The sequence below is a fragment of the Danio aesculapii genome, chromosome 7 (assembly GCF_903798145.1).
Source record: "Danio aesculapii chromosome 7, fDanAes4.1, whole genome shotgun sequence".
In the NCBI taxonomy this organism is placed as follows: Eukaryota; Metazoa; Chordata; class Actinopteri; order Cypriniformes; family Danionidae; genus Danio; species Danio aesculapii.
The window spans coordinates 33,583,330-33,605,398 of record NC_079441.1 but is presented as its reverse complement, the minus strand read 5'-3'; the positions used below and the strand labels follow the sequence as shown (position 1 = coordinate 33,605,398).

Genomic DNA, 22,069 nt, shown 5'->3' with positions numbered 1-22,069 from the left:
TACTGTACTTGAATACTGTTAGACTCAGAAAACAATAAACACTTTTTAAATTGTATCTTTTTCTTTATTGTATTTATATGTTATACATGAAAATACTCACAACACGTGCAAATATAGAAATGCACTGCAAATAGCACAGATCACACCGTAAATGTGTCAGGAGACCCCAAAAACTTTATAGATTGTTTATTAGATTTTATGAAGAGGCACTCCCACTGCAGAATCATGCCAATCGATCTTACATTATAAACTCTTTCCAAATAGAGATATTCAAGTTATCTGCTGAATTTATATTGCAAAATAAAAAATATTGCAATGCTAAATTTTTCCAATATCATGCAGCCCTACCAGGTAGCAGTCCTTAAATCCAAAAATAAATCAAAATCAGTGGAGTCCTACGTAATCATATCTTATTTACTAAATAAAATAAGTGTTATCTTAAAATTGTTATTAATTAATATTATTTAATGGATCACAGCTAACATGGAAATTTGTTTATTATTAACTCATAATAACGCAGATTTATAAATCCTTTTATTTCTATTGCATATTTTTCATTATTTGTAGATAATGTGACCACTTATACAATAAACATTTCTGCATTTATTTCACATCTAATCTATGCATTTCCCTGTTTACGATAATGCTGTTTGTGCGTGTTGACCTGCTCGCTGAAACATTCATTTTCCTTCAGCTTGGTTCGTTATTTATCAGGGGTCGCCACAGTGGAATGAACTGCTGACTATTCTGACTAGTTGGCTACCACCAACAATGTTTTACACAGCGGATGCCCTTCCAGCTGCAATCCAGTACTGGGAAACACCCATACACTTTCACATTCACACACATACACTAAAAACTATTTTGTTTACCCAATTCACCTATACCACATGTCTTTGGACTGTGGGGGAAACCGGAGCCCTTAGAGGAAACTCATGCGAACATGGGGAGAACATGCAAACTCCACACAGAAATGCACATGGCCCAACCCGGTACTCAAACCAGCGATCTTCTTGCTGTGAGGCAACAGTGCTAACCACTGAGCCACCAAAACATATTGAAAGTATTGCCACATTCAAAGCCACTTAAATCACTTTTCTTCCCCATTCTGATGCTCAGTTTGAACTGCAGCAGATCATCTTGACCATGTCTACATGCCTGAATGCATCGAGTTGCTGCCATGCGACTGGCTGACTAAAAATTAGCTTTAACAAACAGTTGGACAGGTGTACCTAATAAAGTGGCCAATGAGTGGATATCGAAACATCAATATTTTTGACCGCACTATGAGAAATATTGTTACAGGATCTTTTGAAGTCCATCACAGCAGTGTGTGTCAGATTGATAGTCAATCCCCAATGCTCTGTTTCCCTTTAGGTTAGAGTTCACCGCTGGATTGACATGTCGAGTCTTGTGCGACACACAAGTTTGTCCCCTTTTCTGTCTGTCTGGCTCTGTCATCACAAATAGGCACGTCTTATGACAGGGGGGGAGTGCGGAGCATCTATAAATAAATCGATCAGATGGAGAGCGAGGGGTAAAAATAGAGAAACGAGAAATGGGGTAGAGAAGCATAATTTAATGAGAATCCAAAAGAAGAAATGGTACCAAGCGAGCCAGCGAATAGACAGTGCTGTAAGTCAGAGAAAGGTCAAGACTCCATTTACCCTATGCTTTCATTCAGAATGGTTAAGCAGTGGGGAATCAGGAATATGTTGAATAAAACTGGATCGTGTTTAATTGTGAAATCATAATGCTGTTCGGTATTCAGCTTGTAGAAAGCCATCTGACTGAGTGCTGTTCGCTGCTGTCTGGCCCTGTCAGGCTCCTCTGCCCAGTCACTGGGAGCTCATCAATAACCTTTAATAGACCACAGGCACAATATGCTCTGTGGGTGTGTGTCTGTACAGTATTAGTGCATAATAGCCATCTGTGTGTGTGTGTGTGAGCTGGCGTTATTAATAGGGTCGGTCTCTATGTGGTGACAGGCTAAAGCATGCATCTATGTGCAAATTTGTTTCCCGTGCGTTTTTTTGTGCACGTCCTGAGATGGATGACATGTGCACGGGTTATTCCTCTCTGGATTTGAGCCCATCTGTCGCCCCACCCCAAACATTTTCCCCATTGACTAACCCACCGGCTCTCTGTCTCATTATGTTGGCTTTGAAATAGATCTGGCTCTATGGATCTTGCCGTCTCACTCTCTATCTGTGCTTCTCACCTCTGCGTCCCCTCGCGCCGATGCCGAGATATCAGTACTGTTTGTTCTATAATGCCCTTATTGTTAACCTGTTGCCAGTGTTGTAGCGTCTGCAGATTCCCCAGTGGCTTGTTTGCAGCTATAGTCCAAGTCTTTCCTTTTCAAGGCTATCAGAACAGCAGTCCAATAAAGGAAAGGGAGAGACAGGAGAGAAAATAGCCTGTTCTCTTTCATCTCCCTTATCAGCAGACAGAGACGGAGACCTTGAAGTGCCTCAATAGACAGTAATTATTTATGTGTATTAGTTATACAAGCAATTACACTGAACCTCGGTAAACGTCATACAGTTTCTATAAGGGACTTATTTAATACACATCCTGTCTGTGTTTGTATTGAACGGGTGTTGGTTTTTGTGGCTGTGTGTTCCTAGAAATGTAGGATTTGTTTTTCCAGAGTGTTCGTGCTTTGCAAGAACACACACACACATGGTGAAAATGTAATAAATGTTTGATTTTTCCTATAATCTACAATATGATTTTATTTTTCTCAAATATTTGAAGCAATGCATGTATTATGAAATAACTTCATTTGAAGAGAACACCAAAATCACATGTTTGGCTAATCCCCTGGATATACTAAAAATAAAATTGATCTAAATATCAATAATGTAATGGTACAGCTGTACTGTGTGTTGTTTTGTCATGCTAGTGTTTACATTACAAAGAAAGATTGAAATTATTAATATTTGTATCCATTATACCTGCTATAATTTTATTCAATACAAATTATTTTAATATATATTTTAGTCTGATATTGTTTGAGTATATGGAACATTAAAGAGCACCTATTTTAACACTTTTTCAAGATTTAATATAAATCTTTGGTGTCTCCAAAATGTGTAAAGTTTCAGCTCAAAATACTCTACAGATTTTTTATTATACCTTTTTAAATCTGGGAAATGTGAGCTGTTATGGCATTGCAGCTGTTTTTGTGGCCTGTTCCTTTAAAGCTGGTTCTCGCCGCCCACCATTCCCAAGTGCGTGTCGGAGCCGTAGGCTTTTACGTAGATAAACAGCACAGTGACAGACAAGAATGAAGAAGATCTCCCTTACTACTGTAAGAACTTTCCTTACGGTTATTTGTTATATTTGTTGTGGAGTTAATTAAATCCTTTCTGCAGCAATTGAGTCACACACAATGTTGTTATAAAGTTTGCTTGCGTGCACACACACACACACATGGCAAATGTGACAGGATACAGTTTAATATCCTCTGCTGTATAGATATCCATTATGTTAATGTACAAAATAAACCTGTTTTAACATCCACAAACCGGGATTGAAGCGTCTTCTTTTATAATTGTACTGACATGCGGATGTTGTGATAAAGTAAAGCTGAAGTAAATCGCTGTAATACATAACAAATATGCACTGTTTTAAAAAAGTTTTAAACTTGTAAAACTCATTCTTGATCACATTTGATGATAATTGATGATCACAGAGAGCTGAACAGATCTTTTAATCCCAGTTGATTTGCGCACATCCTGTCTTGTTGTTATGATTATGCGCGTTTCTACGGAGATATGTTAATACGCAGCTGTCAATCAATTCGGTGGGCGGGGAAATCGCACTCCTATGTCACGTTGCGGTGGGCCTCAAAATGAGAGGGATTTGAATCCTATTTTAACATCAGGAAATTTAAAAAAAAGGGACTTATTGTCTTTATATCATTCCAAGATGACTGTGGACACACTATACCTACACACAGTTCTGTCCAAACAGCTTACAAAAGATGATATTCATCATAGGTGGTTAGGTGCCCTTTAATGTCACATTCATGCCAACACACGTCCTGTACAATGATTCAGTTAAAAAAAAAAAACTGAAGGAGTGCTGCACAGAAATGCAAATTCCATTCAATGACAATAGATGGCAGAAAAGCAAAATTACTGATGTCCAAAAGTACAACACTCTAAGAAAAAATGAAGTGAAATCGTTTTTTCATGTTTTAAAATATATATTTATTTGTTTTAGTCTTTATGGTGTTTACCAGTACCAAAAAAAAAACAAAAAACAACAAGACAAGATAGCCTCTTCTATATTTTTCCTTTGGTGTTTTCTATAACTTAGCAAATTGTCTGTTTTTGAGGGTCTTAAAGTAATAGTTTAAAGTAGCTGCAACTTGTTTGTGATCAAAAGTACAAATATTATTAGTATCCGCTTGTTAAGTGTGACGTCACATGAAGCAGCTTCCGGGTCCAAGCGCTCTATCAAACTGTGTGGGGAGACTCGACAAATGGTAATAATAAACGTTTACAAAGCGATGTAATACTTTCGAAAATCATGATTTTATTTATATATATATATATATATATATATATATATATATATATATATATATATATATATATATATATATATATATATATATATATATATATATATATATATATATATATATATATATATATATATATATATAAATAATCCATGCCTAATATCCGATTATTAGTGTATCAAGTGCAGAGACTGTAGTGTACATGATGCTTTTATATAAAATTTACTTTAAAGGGCACCTAAATTTAAGGGATAGTTCACCCGAAGATTGAATTAAACTCGCTTAAAAAAACAAACACTGTGAAAATCAGTGGCCATTGTCAAAATTTACCAGCATTCTTCAAAAAAATATAATCTTTTGAGTTCACAGGAAACTCATTTGATTGAAACAGTTTGAGTAAGAGTGTTGTACAGTTGACACTGCACAATTTTAGACCCAATTTTTCACTAGGTGACAGGTTTTGCAACAAATGGCTGAAATCAAACACAAACCGTTGCTTGTTCATGTGAGTGACAGTCCTGCAGTGAGAATGATGAAAGGCACGATCATAAGCACAGGAGCTCATGTTATAGTTGACAAGCTAAAAATCTGGGTCTGTCTTCGATTCAAAATCCTGCTGTGTGAAATTAGTTTTGACTGAACAAATACAGCCATATAACATAACATATTTTCTCGCATGTGTTTGGTTGTGAAAAGTAATTTGTGTCTGTGATGTTTTCTATTGTAAGTTATGCAGTGAGTAACCTCTTGTCACTGACCCGATACAATGTAAACAGCAGGTACTGTAATCATGCAGTGTGAAAACAATGACAATGACCTAGAAAATCATGCAGCGTGAACTTGATATAAATGTTGACAGAATTGACACTTTTAGATGAGTTGTCTGTTACTTTCCTGTAACAGACCTGTACCTTTATCAAGTTCTAACACACTTGGTAACTTATATTTGCTCTGCAACTGCATTCTCTATACAAATATTTTGGAACTGGCTAGTGGGTACACTATGTTTGTTTTTCATCGCTTGTGTCCTGTCCCTTTCACATGTTCTGATTTTTTTTTTCTTTATGATTGTAGATTTGGAAACGGATGACAACACATCATTTTACATCCTCAACGTGGGCCAACCCCCTTCACTGGTGAACCAATCGCACGGTATCCAGCGTCATGGAGGCCCTCCCCCGTCTCAGTTCATCAGCTCCTCCCCTTCGCTGCAGGCCCTCCACAAAATCTACGAGCCCAGCTATGAGCCTCAGGACTCTAAATACACACCCACGGGCGTTGGCGGAGGAGGAAACGGGCCACCAAAAGCCTTTGAATGTCCCAGCATCCAGATCACCTCCATTTCTCCAAGCTGCCAGCAGGAGATGGAGGCCAGCGAGGATGAGATGCGATCTAAGGGTCCGGATGGAGACTACCACGACAGACCTCTGTCTCGGGACCACCTGTACCTCCCACTAGATCACTCTTATCGAGATTCGTCCCTAAGTCCAAGCCCATGTAGCAGCCTTTCCTCTCGAAGCTGGTTCTCAGACGCCTCGTCCTGTGAATCCATCTCGCATGTGTACGATGACGTGGATTCAGAACTAAATGAAGCAGCAGCACGTTTCACCCTGGGATCGCCGCTCACCTCACCCGGCTGCTCTCCACAAACTGGCACACAGGAAGAAGTTTGGCAACAGCAGCACCACCATCATCACCCAGCCTTCGCTCACTCCCTTTCCCATTCACACGGCCATTCTTTGTCACCTCGTCAGTCGCCCTGCCACTCGCCCCGCACTAGCGTCACCGATGAGAACTGGCTGAGCCCTCGCTCTCCTTCACGGCCCTCTTCTCGCCCAACATCGCCCTGCGGGAAGAGACGCCACTCCAGTGCTGATATTTGCTACCTGGGCTCTTTATCACCCCATCACTCCCCAACAGCCACACCAGGCCCTTCACCCAGGGGCAGCGTGACTGAGGACACCTGGATAGGTAGCCCATCCATGGGTGTGTCTCCTTTCCAATGTTGCCCCTCTGAAGCTGACATCCCCTCCAAAACGAGGAAGACGTCCCAGGACTGTACAGCAGCAATTCAGCCTGGGAAAGGTGACCTGAGCATGGATGATTCTGGGAATGGGTCTCCTTTGCTTGACTCGCCTGCTGAGGACTCCATGCATGGATTAAAGAAAGATGGTTCTGGAGAGCAGTTTCTTTCTGTCCCATCTCACTTCACATGGAACAAACCCAAACCAGGACACACTCCTATTTTCAGGTAAGCCCCTGCTCTGATTTGAAGAAACACAAGAGTAAATGTTATTGAGTTGATGTTCTTTCTTACAAGTGCTCGTGTGTGTAGAACACAGTGCTTCCCACAGTTTTGAAATTTACTTGCGCGGTAGCCAGATTGAAACGCCATTTACCCACATCACATAAAAAGTTATCTCTATGCGACAATAAAACATAATTAAATGTTTAACAATAATTTTATTTATTATGTAATGTATTAACATCAACAAATTATTAAATAATCAGCAAATGAGAAACAAATGACAGAAAAACAAATAAAAACAAACAATATCTCTAAAAATTCAAATAATTACAAGTTTAAGAGCATTTAAATAAGGCAAATGCGTTGAATTAACCATTATTAATAGTGTACATATATTTTACAGCCAGTTTAGACCAGTCATTTCATCCTTTCTAAGTATATAGTAAGTTTTTCTGAGTTGGTTAGATTCAAAATCTGTTATTTACTTTTTCTCTTGGCTGTGTGCGGTGTCAGCTATGAAGCAAGCGTAAAGTAGTTTTTAATAAAAGAGTAATGCAGAAATGCAAACACGCTTTAGAAAGCAAAAGTAAAAGTTGTATCCCGGAGATTTTGAAACTCGGGTCGGACAAATTTTTTAAGTCCCAAAAAGGTGCATCTCTGCGGGTCTGCAAAGCACGTGATGCTGTCTGTAGGTGTGTGTACAGGTCTCGCACACACAGATGAAAAGGGTAAACGAGAGAAAATTTTCCACTTCTTAATGATCGCGGATGTTTGGTTGTATTGGGTGGATACAAAAATATGTTAAAGGATGATAATAAAAGTGAAAAATAAAAAAGTAACACTTAATATACTTGAGTGGTCATCAATATACCTGGGCGGCCTGCCCAAGTAAAGTCTATGTGTGGGAAACACTGGAACAGCCCTTCATAATCCTTGTCCTCGCAACCTCTCAAACTGCTTGTTTTGCATGTCTCTTTTGTTTAACACACCTGATTTAGATGACAAGCTTATACACACACTGCAAAAAAGCTTCTCTTACTTAGATTTTTTTTGTTTCTAGTCCAAATGTCTAAAAATGCTTAAATCATAAAGCATTTTTAGGACAAGCAAAAATATGGTCTTGTTTTAAGAAACAATATGACAAAATTAAGTAGGTTTTCCTTAAAACAAGCAAAATAATCTGCCATTGGGGTGAACAAGATAATCTTGTTTTTTGTTTTGACACAAGATTAGTTTGTTTACATCATTGGCACATTATTTTGCTTGGTTTAGATATTTGGACTAGAAACAAGACAAAAAATTTAAAAAAAGTAAGAAAAGCATTTCTTGAAGAGAGCTTAAAGAAGGAACTGCATTTAGAATAACATGTTCCCTAGTGTTTACTGCTCTCTACCTCATGCACATGGGATTTTTGCTGAACTTGAAGTTTTCTTCTTTATTTATTTGTGCTTTTACAGTAGTGTGAAGGATTATTTAACCATATTAATGTGATTGCCATCATGTCTAGCACACCTTACCCTTTGAATTAAACACGATTTCAAACAGAAATCATGGAAGAATATCCTATGATGTCCACTTCGCAGGACACTTAAGATCAAAATGGAACAACCTTTGAAGCAGTAAGAGAAACATACAAAATATGCATAGCAGGGGAGCGCAAAAACCAGAATTGAGGACCGCTGGTGTAGAAAATAGCTCCGTTCCAAAGACCTAGTGAACTTACTATTGCATTGTCAGTAGCCTTCTAAGGCAGCATCCGAACTGATGGAGAATCTCATGTGACTGATTTGGCAGGAACTTTTTTGATGGCTACTCACCACATAAATAGCACTCAAAGCATAAGAGGCTCATCTTTCCAACTGGCATGAACTAGTGAAAATAAAAGTCTATACTTTTAATAAAATTCTATACTGTTTTGTCTTTTGGTCTGAATTGGTAATAATTATGATGAGGCATGGTAATGATTATGTTTTCACAATATAAATATTCATTAATATGTAATTTAAACAGAAAAATTAATATATAATGAATTCTACAGTGGTATGAGAATGTATGGGAACCCCTTGTGAGTAATGTTTACTAAATAAAACTTGAAGAGTTTTTGAATTTGAAGGTAAATTTTACTTAAATTGTTTTCAGAGAAACATGCAAGTTTCTTTTGATGCTTCCGAAGATATGGAGCTAGATTGGCTCAATAATAATTCACACAAAAACAGCCAAATTCACATACATGAAACCAAATTCAAATTTTCCACAGGAACCTGTTGAAATAGTTGAAGCAAGTGACATGCCTTCGATTTTTTTTTTTTTTTTAACTAATTACTTGCTTCAGAATGGTCTGTGTATAGCAAAAAAATGCTTTTCTTAGTTAGAATTTTTGTCTTGTTTCTAGTCCAAATATCTAAAAATGATTAAATCAAAAAGCAAAATAATCTTCCAATAGGTTAAGCAAAATAATAATGTTTTTCGTTTTGACAAATGATTTTATGTTGCTGTGAAGCGATTGTGCTACCCACTGTGCCACCGTGCTGCCAGTTTACTTAAGTTTACTTCATTTTCTCCATAAATAGGGGCTTCTGCTGTAACTTCAGTGTCAGTGAATGACTGTCCAGCAAACACACGCAGTAAATTGTGCAGAGTTTCTGTGTTTTAATTACTCGCGGTCTCCTCCCTCGCCATAGTATTCTACCGTGACACAGCACATACGAGATAAATGACGTCAGTATGTATAGTGACTGGTTATGATCTAATACTTAACCGGTACCAAATTGTCCGTGTCTGCCTAATGGTGCACCAAAGAAACAATTAATTTTGACCCCCCTAATTTTTCTGATTTAATATAAGTGCTTTGTGTCTCCAGAATGTGTCTGTAAAGTTTCAGCTCAAAACCCCCATCAGATTTTTTTATTATAGCTTTTATAAGTTTCTATTTTATACCTTTTTGCACTGGGTGGTGGTTTTGCTGTACTGCGCCTTTAAACCTAGTCCTCCCCGCCCACGGCTTCTACGAGCCTTTCAACGTGCCTTAATCTCCTCCCTCGACTGCCCCAGACCACAGACAGACATAAAGGAAGAATATCTCACGTAACGTTTGTGAGAAATACTACAGTAAGAACTTTACCAATGAGTATTTGATGCATTTGTTGTGGAGTTGCAACGATGAGTCACACACAATGTCGTTACAAAAATCACGCACACACATAGATACATACACACCATACACAGCACGGGCACGCAAATGTGACAGGATACAGGTTAATCTCCACTGCTGTATGGATATCTGTTATGTTAATGTACAAGATAAACCTGATTTAATGTCCACAAACCAGGATTAAAGCATCTTCCTTTATAATTGTTCTGACACGCGGCTGTGCTGATAAAGTAAAGCTGAAGTAAATCGCTGTAATTCAATACACACATGCTCTGTTTTAAAACATTTTAAACTTGTAAAACTCACTCTTGATCACATTTGATGATGATTGATGATCCTAGCAAACTGAACAGACATTTTATTCCTGGTTGCTTTGCGCACGTCTTGTTGATATGATTATACACGTGACTACCGGGACATGTTAATGCGCAGTTGTCAATCAATATTGGTGGATGAGGGGACCACTCTCCTACGTCAAGTTGCGGTCGGTCTGAAAACCGCTCCAATTGGTCCACCGTTTTTATGTTGTTACATTGAAAAAAAGGTCTGGGTGTGTTTATATCACCCCAATATGACGGTCTATACACTATATCTACACATATGTCTGTCCAAACAGCTTGAAAAGTAGATTTTTCACCATAGGTGCCCTTTAAGGGAAAAACTCACTTAATTTTGGTATATTATTTCTTAAAACAAGACAATATGTTTTGCTTGTCTAGAAAATGCTTCTCGATTTAAGAATATTTAGAAATTTGGACTAGAAGCAAAACACAAAATCTAAGTAAGAAAAGCATTTTTTGCAGTGTGTATACAAAATTGCTCTATTCTATTCATCATTTTCTATTACCTCAAATTGATTGAGTTCATGCTAGCTTGCTCAAAGCTAATATGCATTTAGCATGTAGCATAAGACAGAAAGAGTTATAATGTATCTGCTAACCGTATCAGATGGTGTGCGTGTGCGTGCCCATATTAGTCAGATGACGACGGCCTATGTGTGTGCTCTGGCCTCTGTCACCATAAATCAGTAGAGCGTGTGGCTGTTGGTCGCAAACGTTTCCCTACCCACAATGATTCTGTTATCGACCACACCATCACAACACACTTTTTAACTCCGTCACCCACTTTCATTAATAATCATCAAAATATAGTAAACACACTTGATTCCACCAGCAGTAACGTACTCCATGAAAAAAGCAAACAACCTGTTCTCACTCCTCAAAAACATGTCAAGAAGGATCCAGCAAAAGCAACATGTAGGAGCAGTGTTGACTAACATCTTTATGAGTGTACCTTCATACAACAGAGACATGATACCTGATCCCTGATATATGAGCCTACTGCTCTGCTCCTTGCCATAGGACCTGTACGTGAGCACAAGCGTGCGTGCGTGTGTGTGTGTACTGACTCCACTATCAATCAGCAGCAATAGAAAAATCTAGAAGCTTGTCTGGTTTAACAGATAGGTGTGCAATAAGTTGGGTCTAGTTTTGACAGCCAGTTTAACTTAACACACTTTCAGACGAACACACACATTCATGGCTGGCTAATGTATTAAGTGTAGGTAATGTTTTCATTTTAGTGTTAGCATTTTTTTTCAATACATTGATGTGTAATTAGTTTGCCTTGCTTGTTATAGATCGGACTGCTGAATATGAATATTGTTGTAGTTATATTATGCTGTATACACACAATAGAACAGTGGTTTGGGGCATTTATTCAACTGTTATATTTTTGAAAGTAGTCTTACTCTCAGAAAATCTGTATTTTAAGGGATGGACCGAAATTTAAATTCTAGGCCGAAACAAAACATTATGGAATTGGCTGAAAACCAAAACCAAAAATGCATTTTAATAAACATTTCTTATTGTATTAAATAATATATTTTAAATACTTTTTAAATTTAACTTAATAACTTTTATACTGACTTTAAAAAACACAAACCTACAAAAAACACATTTTATTGACGCTAGCTATGTTTTTCTCCAATAATGCGAATTAACTTTATACGCAAAACTGGAATATCACATAAAAGATGTACAAATAAAGCAGTGTATCCATCCAACTAGTCACAGACAACAAAATAGTCATTTCCTGAGAATCTGGCATCAAATATCAAAAGTAAAAACAGAATTTGCTGCAGTAGGAGAAGCTGCGTGAATCTTTTCTTTATTTTTATAAATGACTTGCGCCTCAGAAGACAAATGCTGAAACCCAATGATCGCGCGGTGGCGTTTGAAGGCGTGATACGCGGAGCACAGACGCTCTTGACACTTCTGGAGGTCATTAATAATATAATAACACCACTGAGATGGTTGAGGCGTTTTAGGATGACCAAAACAACAATTTTATGATGTGCTCAGCCTGCTGGTTTGTCCATTCACAAACATTTTTTTCATCACATGATCTCCTATAACAAAATCACATGACCTTTTTTTAAATGCATTCTGGAATTTGTTCGGTAAAAGTGTTTCCATCGTAGTTTATGTGCATCTTTTCTTATCAAATAAAAAGTTTATCCTGTTCAGTTATGCGCATGCATTTTTATGCGCATTTTCAAAATGTATGAATCTTGGCGTTTCCATCAACTGTTTTTTTTTTTTTTTTTTGACATATCCAAAATTCGCAAAAATAAGATGGATGGAAACATGCATGAGGGGTCTTTTTACCAGCGTTGCCATGACAGCACAGTATCACTTATTCAAGCAGCAGGAATCATTACTAAGTATATATGTCTTGTCAGTCCATTATTTAAAATTTTTTCTCTCTTTGGGACGAAAACAAAAAAGGCCAGGTTCGGCAAAAAAATTTGGTGCATCTCTACTGTAATAATATATATATATTATTAGAGTGACTGTTGGGGTCACTCTGACAAGCTTTTGAACAGTAGTTGTCAGTGCAGAAGATAATTGAAATGGTTTAAATTGCAGATTTACAAACTCATGTACATGTGTGTATGTTTATTTGTTATTTCTCTGTGTAGTCATAATAAATGATATCAATTATAATAATGATAAAATAGTTTTTGGTATGTACAAGAGTGTGAATGACAGGTGTTTTCTCCAAGTGAAGCTGTTTTGATGTCCACAGGCCACTAGGCCACTGTCATTAGGCCACTACCATCACACACATTCAGTCTTCTCATGTTTCCCCTGTCGATCCATCTCACGTTACCATGACAGCGGGGCATGTATGTCACCTTACAGGAGAGCAGTGATCAGTAAGAGAGGATGTGGTAGAGAGAGCTAGACTATGACAAAATAAAAACAATCCTTAGTTTTCTATATTATTTCCACATTCTTAAATGGATACTTCCCCAAAAATGTTCAGAAATTATAATTAATTTCTGTTTAAGAAATAAAGAATTAGGAAAATTAATAAATGAATTTTAGGAAATACTCCCATTCATGACAGTCAAATCCTGTTTTGCTTTGGGTTTTTTTCTTGTCTCAATTGAATTTTTTTATATAAGGTTTTATAATGGTTTATCTGTCAACATATTTAAAATCTTATGTGTTCAGAAGCAAGTCACACAGGATTAGAGTGGCATTAGGGTTAGTACAAAAAAATAGAATTTTCATTTTTTGTGTAATCTATTTTTTCAAAGACTTCTCTCTGGATTTTATGTTGCTTAGATTTGTGCATTTAATTAATAGTTATTAATTTATATTCAAAGTAATACAATTTGCAGTTACATAATTATTTTATTCTAATTTAATTGAATAAATTTTTATATTAATTTTATTTTCTTTAATTGTATTTAATTTAGTTTAATTTGATTTATTTTAGGATTTTTTATTTTGTTGTTTTTTTTAATTTTAATTAAATGTAATTTTTTTATTTTTTTTTTGAGCTCATTTGTCCTGCAAACCTGTGGATGACAATATCACAAAATGCCTGTTGGCTTTCTCACATAACTGTGGCAAGATATATATATATATATATATATATATATATATAGTCTTGAATTATATACATGCTACCTGTGCAAGCCACTTCTTCTAGCTCCAAATTACATTGTCTTTTGTTTTACAGCAAAATAATCTAAATGTATGCCTCCTGAAGTGTTGTATACTTACTCACTGACGAGTATGTCTGGTTTTCTATGTTGCTTTCATTTTTATGGTAAACCAACGACCTGTACACTTTGCATTGTCTAACTACATTCCTCGTATTGCTCTTGGTCTGTTCACAGAGCATCGTCTCTGCCTCCCCTAGACTGGCCGTTGCCAAATCAGTATGGGCAGTATGAGCTAAAGATCGAGGTTCAACCCAAAGCACATCACAGAGCTCATTACGAGACCGAAGGCAGCCGAGGGGCCATCAAAGCCACGTCCGGGGGACACCCTATCATCAAGGTGAGTCTCCATGACGCCACTTTCTCTGGCTTCCTGTTTCCTGGCCAAATACAGTTGTTTTGCCACCAACTGTATGAGGGCTAACTTGGTTTTGGATTGTTGAAGCGAAGCCCCGTGGCCTTGATTTCTTAGTGCTCATTACGCTGGCCACAAAAGTGGGAACAGAGCACGATGCCATCCGTTCCCTCACAGGAAGTACAACTTGAGAGGCGAGACCACACAGAAAGCGTCTGCTGTGTGGCCTAGTAACCTCATTACTGGTCATAAAATTCCTTTTACTGGGTAGCAGCTAGTGAGCAAGTGTTTTTGTGTCATTTAGATAGTATAGCCATCTGACTTCATTTCCCATTGACTGCTTCTGTGCTACTAGTGCAATCGGTTCACCGGAGGGATCATGGGAGCGTGCTTCAGTACAGGTGATTGCATCATTTATGTAAAATGAAGCCCAATTAGTATCTCGCTGTATCATGTGGTAGTCCTGATCGGATAGGTAAACTTACCTGGCAATCTCCTGAGACTAGCTCTCCTAGAGAGACGAAGAGAGAGAGAAAGAGCTTGTTGGTAAATATTTTATGGTCTTGGAGGCAGTGGCCTCTTTTGTGGCATTCATAATGACGTGCACACACACACACACACACAACTCAGTAACTGAGATCATTGAATGTGTGAGGAAGGGAAGAAGGCCTTTGCTCTGAATCATAACCTCTGGCTTTGAATGGTCCATTAAACAACCACAAATACAGGCCCGCATTTCTGCCACATCACACCTCAGTCTTGTGTCTTGGGGGCCTTTAATTGGCCATCATTGCTTGTTTATGACCTTCGTTAGGTTACCTGCATGATCATCTTTCATTATCAGACCTCTCATCTCTTTTATACCGCAGGACTGCCTTACTGTGTCCTTTGTTAGAGTTCTTTTCGGTTTGCCGGTGCCATTTTTACGTTTCTTTGTGCTTTTTCTGGACTGTGCTGTGTGCAATGTATGGATGTCAAATGCAAAAACATCAAAACAAGTTTGGTTAATTCATAGTGGTCAACCAATTAGGACTTTCCATGGCCGATTCAGTTTTTTTTTACCTAAAATTTAGCCATTTTGATACCAATTTCCTTTTTTTTTTTTTTTCCTACAAACCAGAAAAAATTAGTATGTGAGCAAAATGTTTATTTGATTTATCACAGACGAAATCTGCAGTGATTTCAAATTAGATCTCAAATAACTGCAACTGCACTTTAATCATGATCCACACAAAAAAAGCAACACACATCTACATACATTAAATGTTTATGCATTAAATTGTGTCATTTCAAAATAAGAAGTGAAAAATCAAAACAATCTGATTTTGTGAAAATATGCAACACGCAATACACAAACCTAAAACAGTTGCTCTCTTTCAGCAGGTGGAGCATGTACTGTATAACTGCAGCAGTCACAGCATTTATGTACATTTCCTCTTTTGAAATGATACAATTTAATGCATATACATTTAACAAGATGAATAAGTTGCTCCGTTGTATGGATTATGATTTGAGTTAAAGCTGTAAGCAAAAGCGATTCTCTTGTTGTGTTTAAGGCATTATACATAGATTAGCTGAAAAGAAAATAATGTTTAAACTTTTATTATGGCAGTACATCTCACTCATAAATTACTTAATAAATCCCCACACAACAATATTTAGGATTTTCCTACAATATTTCATACATCATAACATTACGGATGAGTTTTTCAAACAGCCTACTAACCTGAGCTGACTATAATCCACAAATGAAATGAACAGATGCATGACTATATTGAATGAAGTCCATGTATATAAAGTTAGCTGTTTACTCTTACTTTAGCTTTATACTTTGACATATAAACCCAAAGTGATTACCTAAATGAGCTGAAATGCAACCCAACCAAACACACAAATATGATCCCAAAATTTCATAATGAAGATAATTATGATAAATCAGTTAGAGAATGTATATGTTATTGCAATAATAAATTATAAATAGAAGTACTTTTTGAAGTACTTTCTTAATTATATAATTTAATACGTTATTTGACTATACTTGTATTGAATTTGACAATACTTTGATCAGTCCTCAAACATGGCTGTTAAGATCTAAACAACTAAAGCCTTAGAATTATTATGGAAGGCTATGGGAAATGGTTACATCTGATAATTGATTAATTAAACTATTCATTCATATTTAATTAATCTGTAAGCATAAGATATTTTTAAAAATTCAATGTTTTTTTGACATTTTGGTACATTTGCGGTGCAGAAGTCAAAGACATCATGAAGATCAGATAACAGATGAAGGACTTAATAGTTTTTTCACTTATGTATATAGTGAATGACATAATGTGCGACACTATTCATAGAAACATGCCATATGCCATTATGTTTATTTATTTATTTATTTTCTAAAATAGTGTTGTTCATTATAATTATCACTTGATACTTATTTATGCCTGTAAAAGTTGGAAATTACTCATTTTAATAACACTTTAAGTTATTGAAAGATGTTCAAGCGACAGATGTTTCAGCATGTGAGCATCATATACTAATTAATTTACTTTTTAATCAGTCTGATTTCACAAATTTAATTACTGGCAATTAGCTTGCAGGTGTTTATTTCAGAAGTTTGAGAATAAAAAATTGTATATTCGCTATTGAGCCTGGAAAAAAAAGTGACAAACATAAGATGAATTACAAACAATTCAGTTCCAACTCACTTTATGACTTTTATTGTGTGCTGGGATTTATTTCCCAACCTTTCATGCTTAAACATCAACCACCTGTATATACATGATAAACTGTGTTGTGCGAGTGAGCGTGCCTTTCTGACTATTTCAGAGTATTAATGACTAACTCTATAACATCAAAACCTCACTTCCCCTCACACTATGGCTGAGGATGCATAATTAGCTCGCATTAATGAGGCCTCTCAGTGGTAGATACAAACACTGGTCCACCCACATGGAAAGGCAGTGCTAGACAAAAGCATCTTAATATCTTCTGAAAATACTTCAATAACTTTAAGTCGCTGGGATCTATACAGATATTCATCTATAAACTCCGTAACCTCTCTGAAAACTGCTGCAGACATATGATCTGAATGGCAGCAGGGAGATCAGCTGACCAGCCTATGCATCTGCTTGCGTGTGTGTTTTTGTGTGCTCACTAAATAGTGCTGTGTCATTGTTTTTCTCTTTCCATATTTTTAAAATCATGAGTTTAAACAATTGCCATAGTTATTCGGAATCAAACCGTTGTATTCCCAATTATAGTTTATTTATTTATTTAATATGTCAAAGAAATAGTTCACCCAAAAATGATGGTTACAGGTTTCCAGCGGTAAAGTCTAGATGGGATACAGCTGCGGATATTCACATCAATACAGCCAAGGTTTTGTGGCACTGCTCATCAATGATTCATATTTTTACATTACTTTGAGGGTTGGGTTTAAGGTTGACATTAATAAAATACAATTTAATGGGTAATTCACTAAATAATGTGAATAATACTCTGTTTAATTACTGTTTTTATATTACTGTGATGGTTAGGTTTAGGGTAAGGTTAGACGTTAATAAAATACAATTAACAGGTAATTTATGCAGCTGTATCCTTCTAGCAACAACTGGCTTCAGCATTATTTAGTATAACTTCTTTTGTGTTTAACAAAACAAAAAATTCTCAAATTGGTTTAAAATAATTGGAGGGAGAGTAAATGATGGCGGAATTAAAATTTTTTGGGTTAACTGTATCGTTAAGAGCACACATGAGGTATTCTATTGTTCAGTGTGCTCCATGTAATGTACAGCTGATGGTTTAATGGGCAATATGGGTCTCAGATCGGACTAGGACAAGAAGCACTTCATTAAATTCCATTTCCCCACCATGTCTTCAAAATATGAGTGTTAGTGGTTACAGCCGTTTTTCATCTCGTTTTACGCTTGAACAACTTAACGAATGCTTAAGTCTATTTAACTGAATGCATTATAATTACATCACAACATCGATGCTGTAAAAACATCTCATGAAATTGAAAATAGTCACATTAAGCTTTCACCAGAAGTTTATCATTGGTTTTAAACCTCTAGCTGTGCATAGAGCCCATTGGGGCATTCTTTCATAACCTGGCACGTTTTCTTCGTTAGTTTTGTTTGTTAAGGTCTATTTGTATGTAAAAGGGAAAACATGTCTGGATCTGCACCAAAATAGCAGTCTGTCTTAGACTGAGTGAGAGATGAGGCAGTCTTGACCTGCTTGAAAATGAGCTGTGGAGCAGTTTAATAAGAAAGATTAGCAACCTGGTTTATCACTGGGTATAATGAGATATACTCTACTTTTCTGTAAGTGATGTAAGGGAATACAATCTTACCACTGATAGAAAGGCCTACCTACAAATTAAACATTTTGGTCCATTAACTTAGACATATTGTGTTGTTCATGAACAAATTACGTTACAATTCATTGACATTAGGTGATTTATAAAATATTTGATTTGCCCCTGTTGCTAATTTAACATTTACTATATTTGTTTATCTCTTAAACTGGATTTATACTTTCGCCTGGTGCCGCATCGCACACCTCCGCTGACTGTGCGCGCACCTCGTGAAACAGACAAGGCTTTTATACTTGCCGCATTCGCCGTTGTGATATTCTTTAAAATGACAGGGGGTGGTCAAAAGAAACCCACCGTAACGGAGAAGTAGGAAGTTTCCAGAACTACGTCATATCATTAATATCATTCAATATTTTTAAACAAATTATTTTTATTATTTTTATAAAGTATTTTGATTTTTAGAACCATTCAAGATTTTTTTTTTTATCAAACTTTGATGCATCACTTGCTTTTGTTTATATCTCGGACAGTTTTACCTTTTAAAGTTTATTAAAATATTACTAAAAGAGAACATAAGATGCCCTACAAATATATTTTTATTATGGCAAGAATAAAAGCAATGGGTTTTCTCCTTTTCATCTCCTTTCTCATGGCTGTTGCAATTTCTAGCCAAGAATTATTGATCATCTGGTTATCTCTATGATCACGGATCATAAAGGTGTCTATACAGTCATACTGTTTCAGACAAAATCTCTGCAGAGTGTTTCATATTCAACTCAAATCAAACGCGGTGCCGCACACGCTGTTCGCTCGAGTCTCAAAAAAACCATGCACACCGCCAGCCGAAATCATGTCGCGCGCAACCAAAGCCAACATCAGCAAACTTCGCGATGACGTCACATTTGCCGCACCCTCTCAAGCAAACAAGCGGACGCGTCGAGTATAAACCAGGCTTTACAGTTCACATTCATCCAAAGTTGATCAAAACTTATTTTCATTTTGTTTCCTCATTATATACATTTCACTTCACCTCATTTGTCTTAAACATTTACAAACAGCTACACAATGCAAGAAGAGTAAAATTTAAGAATATAATATTTACGGGGCATTTTAAAGAATTATACTTCAGCATTTATTAATCTAGTTTAATGTAAATTCTCCATCTGAATTGTGTTGCCTTAACTAATGGTAACAAATGAAACCTTACTTTAGATGTTGTTAGCATTTTATTTTCTCTCTTATCTTTTGGTTTATTTTCATTTTATGTGCTCTTTGATTTGGTTTTGAAACCCCCCTGCTGTAACTTGGGAAAATGTGCACATGGATAACGTCCCATACCTTCAGACCTTTCAGCGAGCAGCTGTTTACGATAATGTTTCCCATGATGCTTTCTGGGGCCTGCGCTGCTGGAGTCTTAGGCTGCTACTGTGGAGTATCTGTTGTTGTGACGTCAGCAGGTGACACCGCAGACTCCATCTGTCTCGAGAGTAAGCTTCTCTGCGGTGACTGGATCTTAGAGACGGTGAACAGACTCACTAAGCCATATTGCCTTCAGCAGCGCTTACTCTGCCAATTAGCCAGGAGGACAGACCCATGCACCTGTATGCCAGGTGTGAACCAGCACAGGCACTGCATGTGTGTTTTTATGTATGCATCAGGCTACTTGACTGAGGAAAAAGCTGGAATTATGTCCAAAATAATTAGATAACAAAATAATTATTATATAATAAAAAAAATAATAATATGATATGAAATATGTGAATAAAATTGAAATTACCTTAAAAATATGGATCTTAAAATGATAGTTCATCTAAAATTAAAAATGTAATCACCATCAAGTGGTTTCAAACCTTTATTGAGTTTCTGTCAGTCGTCGAACACAAAAGTAGATATTTGGAAAGTAAACTGAAAACCTGTAACTATTGAGTTCCATACTTGGAAAACAAATCCTGTGGAAGTCAGTGGTTATAGGTTTACAGCATTTTTCAGAGTATCTTCTTTTGTGTTCAACAGAAACTCATAAAGGTTTGAAACAAGTAAAGGGTGAGTTGACAGAATTTTCAAATCAAGGGCGAACTTTCCCTCTAAATGGTTAAATTAAAAAGGCGCACCTCTGTGCTCTGTGAATTTGACCTTCTTTACACTTGCTGTAGTTACAGAGCATTTGTTGACAAATGCACCAAAAATTGCTATTAATACAAAGCAAACAAACTGACTGATGAGTTTGTTATAGGAACTACACAAAATATGCTTGCAATTAAATTATAGTTGTCGTTATTGATTAATAAATGTACCACACCATATGAACAACAAATTAAGCAGTTTTTAATTGGACAGCCAACAGACAAAATACAGTGAGAAAGTCATTAAAAAATAGAAAATATTTTTTTCTAAACCAAATTATAATCTAATCTTGAAAAGAAATCCTTCCCTGAAAACTAAATTAAATAAAGTACCTGTATTTATATAATGATTGTAATTATATATTTAATAACGTTAAAAACACAAAACAAAATGACAAAAAAACAACTAAAACTGACATGAAATTAAAATAATTTAAACCTCATTTAAAGCATTAACAGATAATTGGTATTAAGATTCCTTTTGGGTGATCAGGTCTAAGGAGAGGCATTCCCGTTTACACATGGTGTTTTAACTTGTCTTTGATAAATTATATTTAAACTGTTCTCTATTACTTTGTCTTATATATTACTGTATATAAATGATATGACAAGTCTAAGTTAATAAGTCTATAAGTCTAAACTGTATTTATTTATTGAATTATTATTTTTTTGAAAGAGAGAAAAGAGTGTGTCCAATAGGTGGCTTGTCAAGCACACTCTCCTATGTGGAGCACACTAAGAATTGCACAATGTTTTCAAGAAGCATTAGGTATATAAAAAGGTGTCTAGTAGATATGAAGAGGAAAAGAGTGTCAGTCTTCATGTGTTTGATGTCTCATTACAAACATACACAGCAAATTTTGTGATATGCGTGTTAAACTAGCAAATTACAGTTAAACAGGCTAGGCATGGGCCGGTATAAGATTCTGACTGTATGATAACCTTGGATAAAAATATCACGTTTTCACGGTATCACGGTATAGTGATCACTGCTCTAAAATGTATTCTTTTAAAATGTCTGGGTAAAAAACGGAAAAAAAATCCCCCTTTGAAAACAATACATTTTATTTTTTGAAAGATTTATGATAGTATGACAGTAAACATGTCAGGCTATATAATTCAAATGAATCATTGACTTCTGCTGTCTTCATTAGTTTTTTAAAACACAGATTTCTTTACAATTTAAAACGGCATCTTTGGATATTTTTCTTTGCTGGAGATACTGTTGTCCTAAAAAACTAAAAAATTAATTGTAAATAAAAAATCTTACACATACCTTAGGAACGCTATTACAGAGATTTTGGGCAGTTTCAAAA

General features: G+C 36.2%; 1 protein-coding gene across 2 annotated transcripts in view; it reads left to right on the top strand.

Moving 5' to 3' along the window:
• Positions 1–22,069, top strand: part of nfatc3a (nuclear factor of activated T cells 3a) — a 110,709-nt gene that overhangs the window by 22,660 nt on the left and 65,980 nt on the right. For both annotated transcript variants that reach the window (XM_056461760.1, XM_056461761.1), the window contains exons 2-3: positions 5,612–6,788; positions 14,132–14,294. In XM_056461760.1, the coding sequence (XP_056317735.1) occupies positions 5,612–6,788; positions 14,132–14,294 (1,340 nt within the window). The remainder of the gene's footprint in view (positions 1–5,611; positions 6,789–14,131; positions 14,295–22,069) is intronic.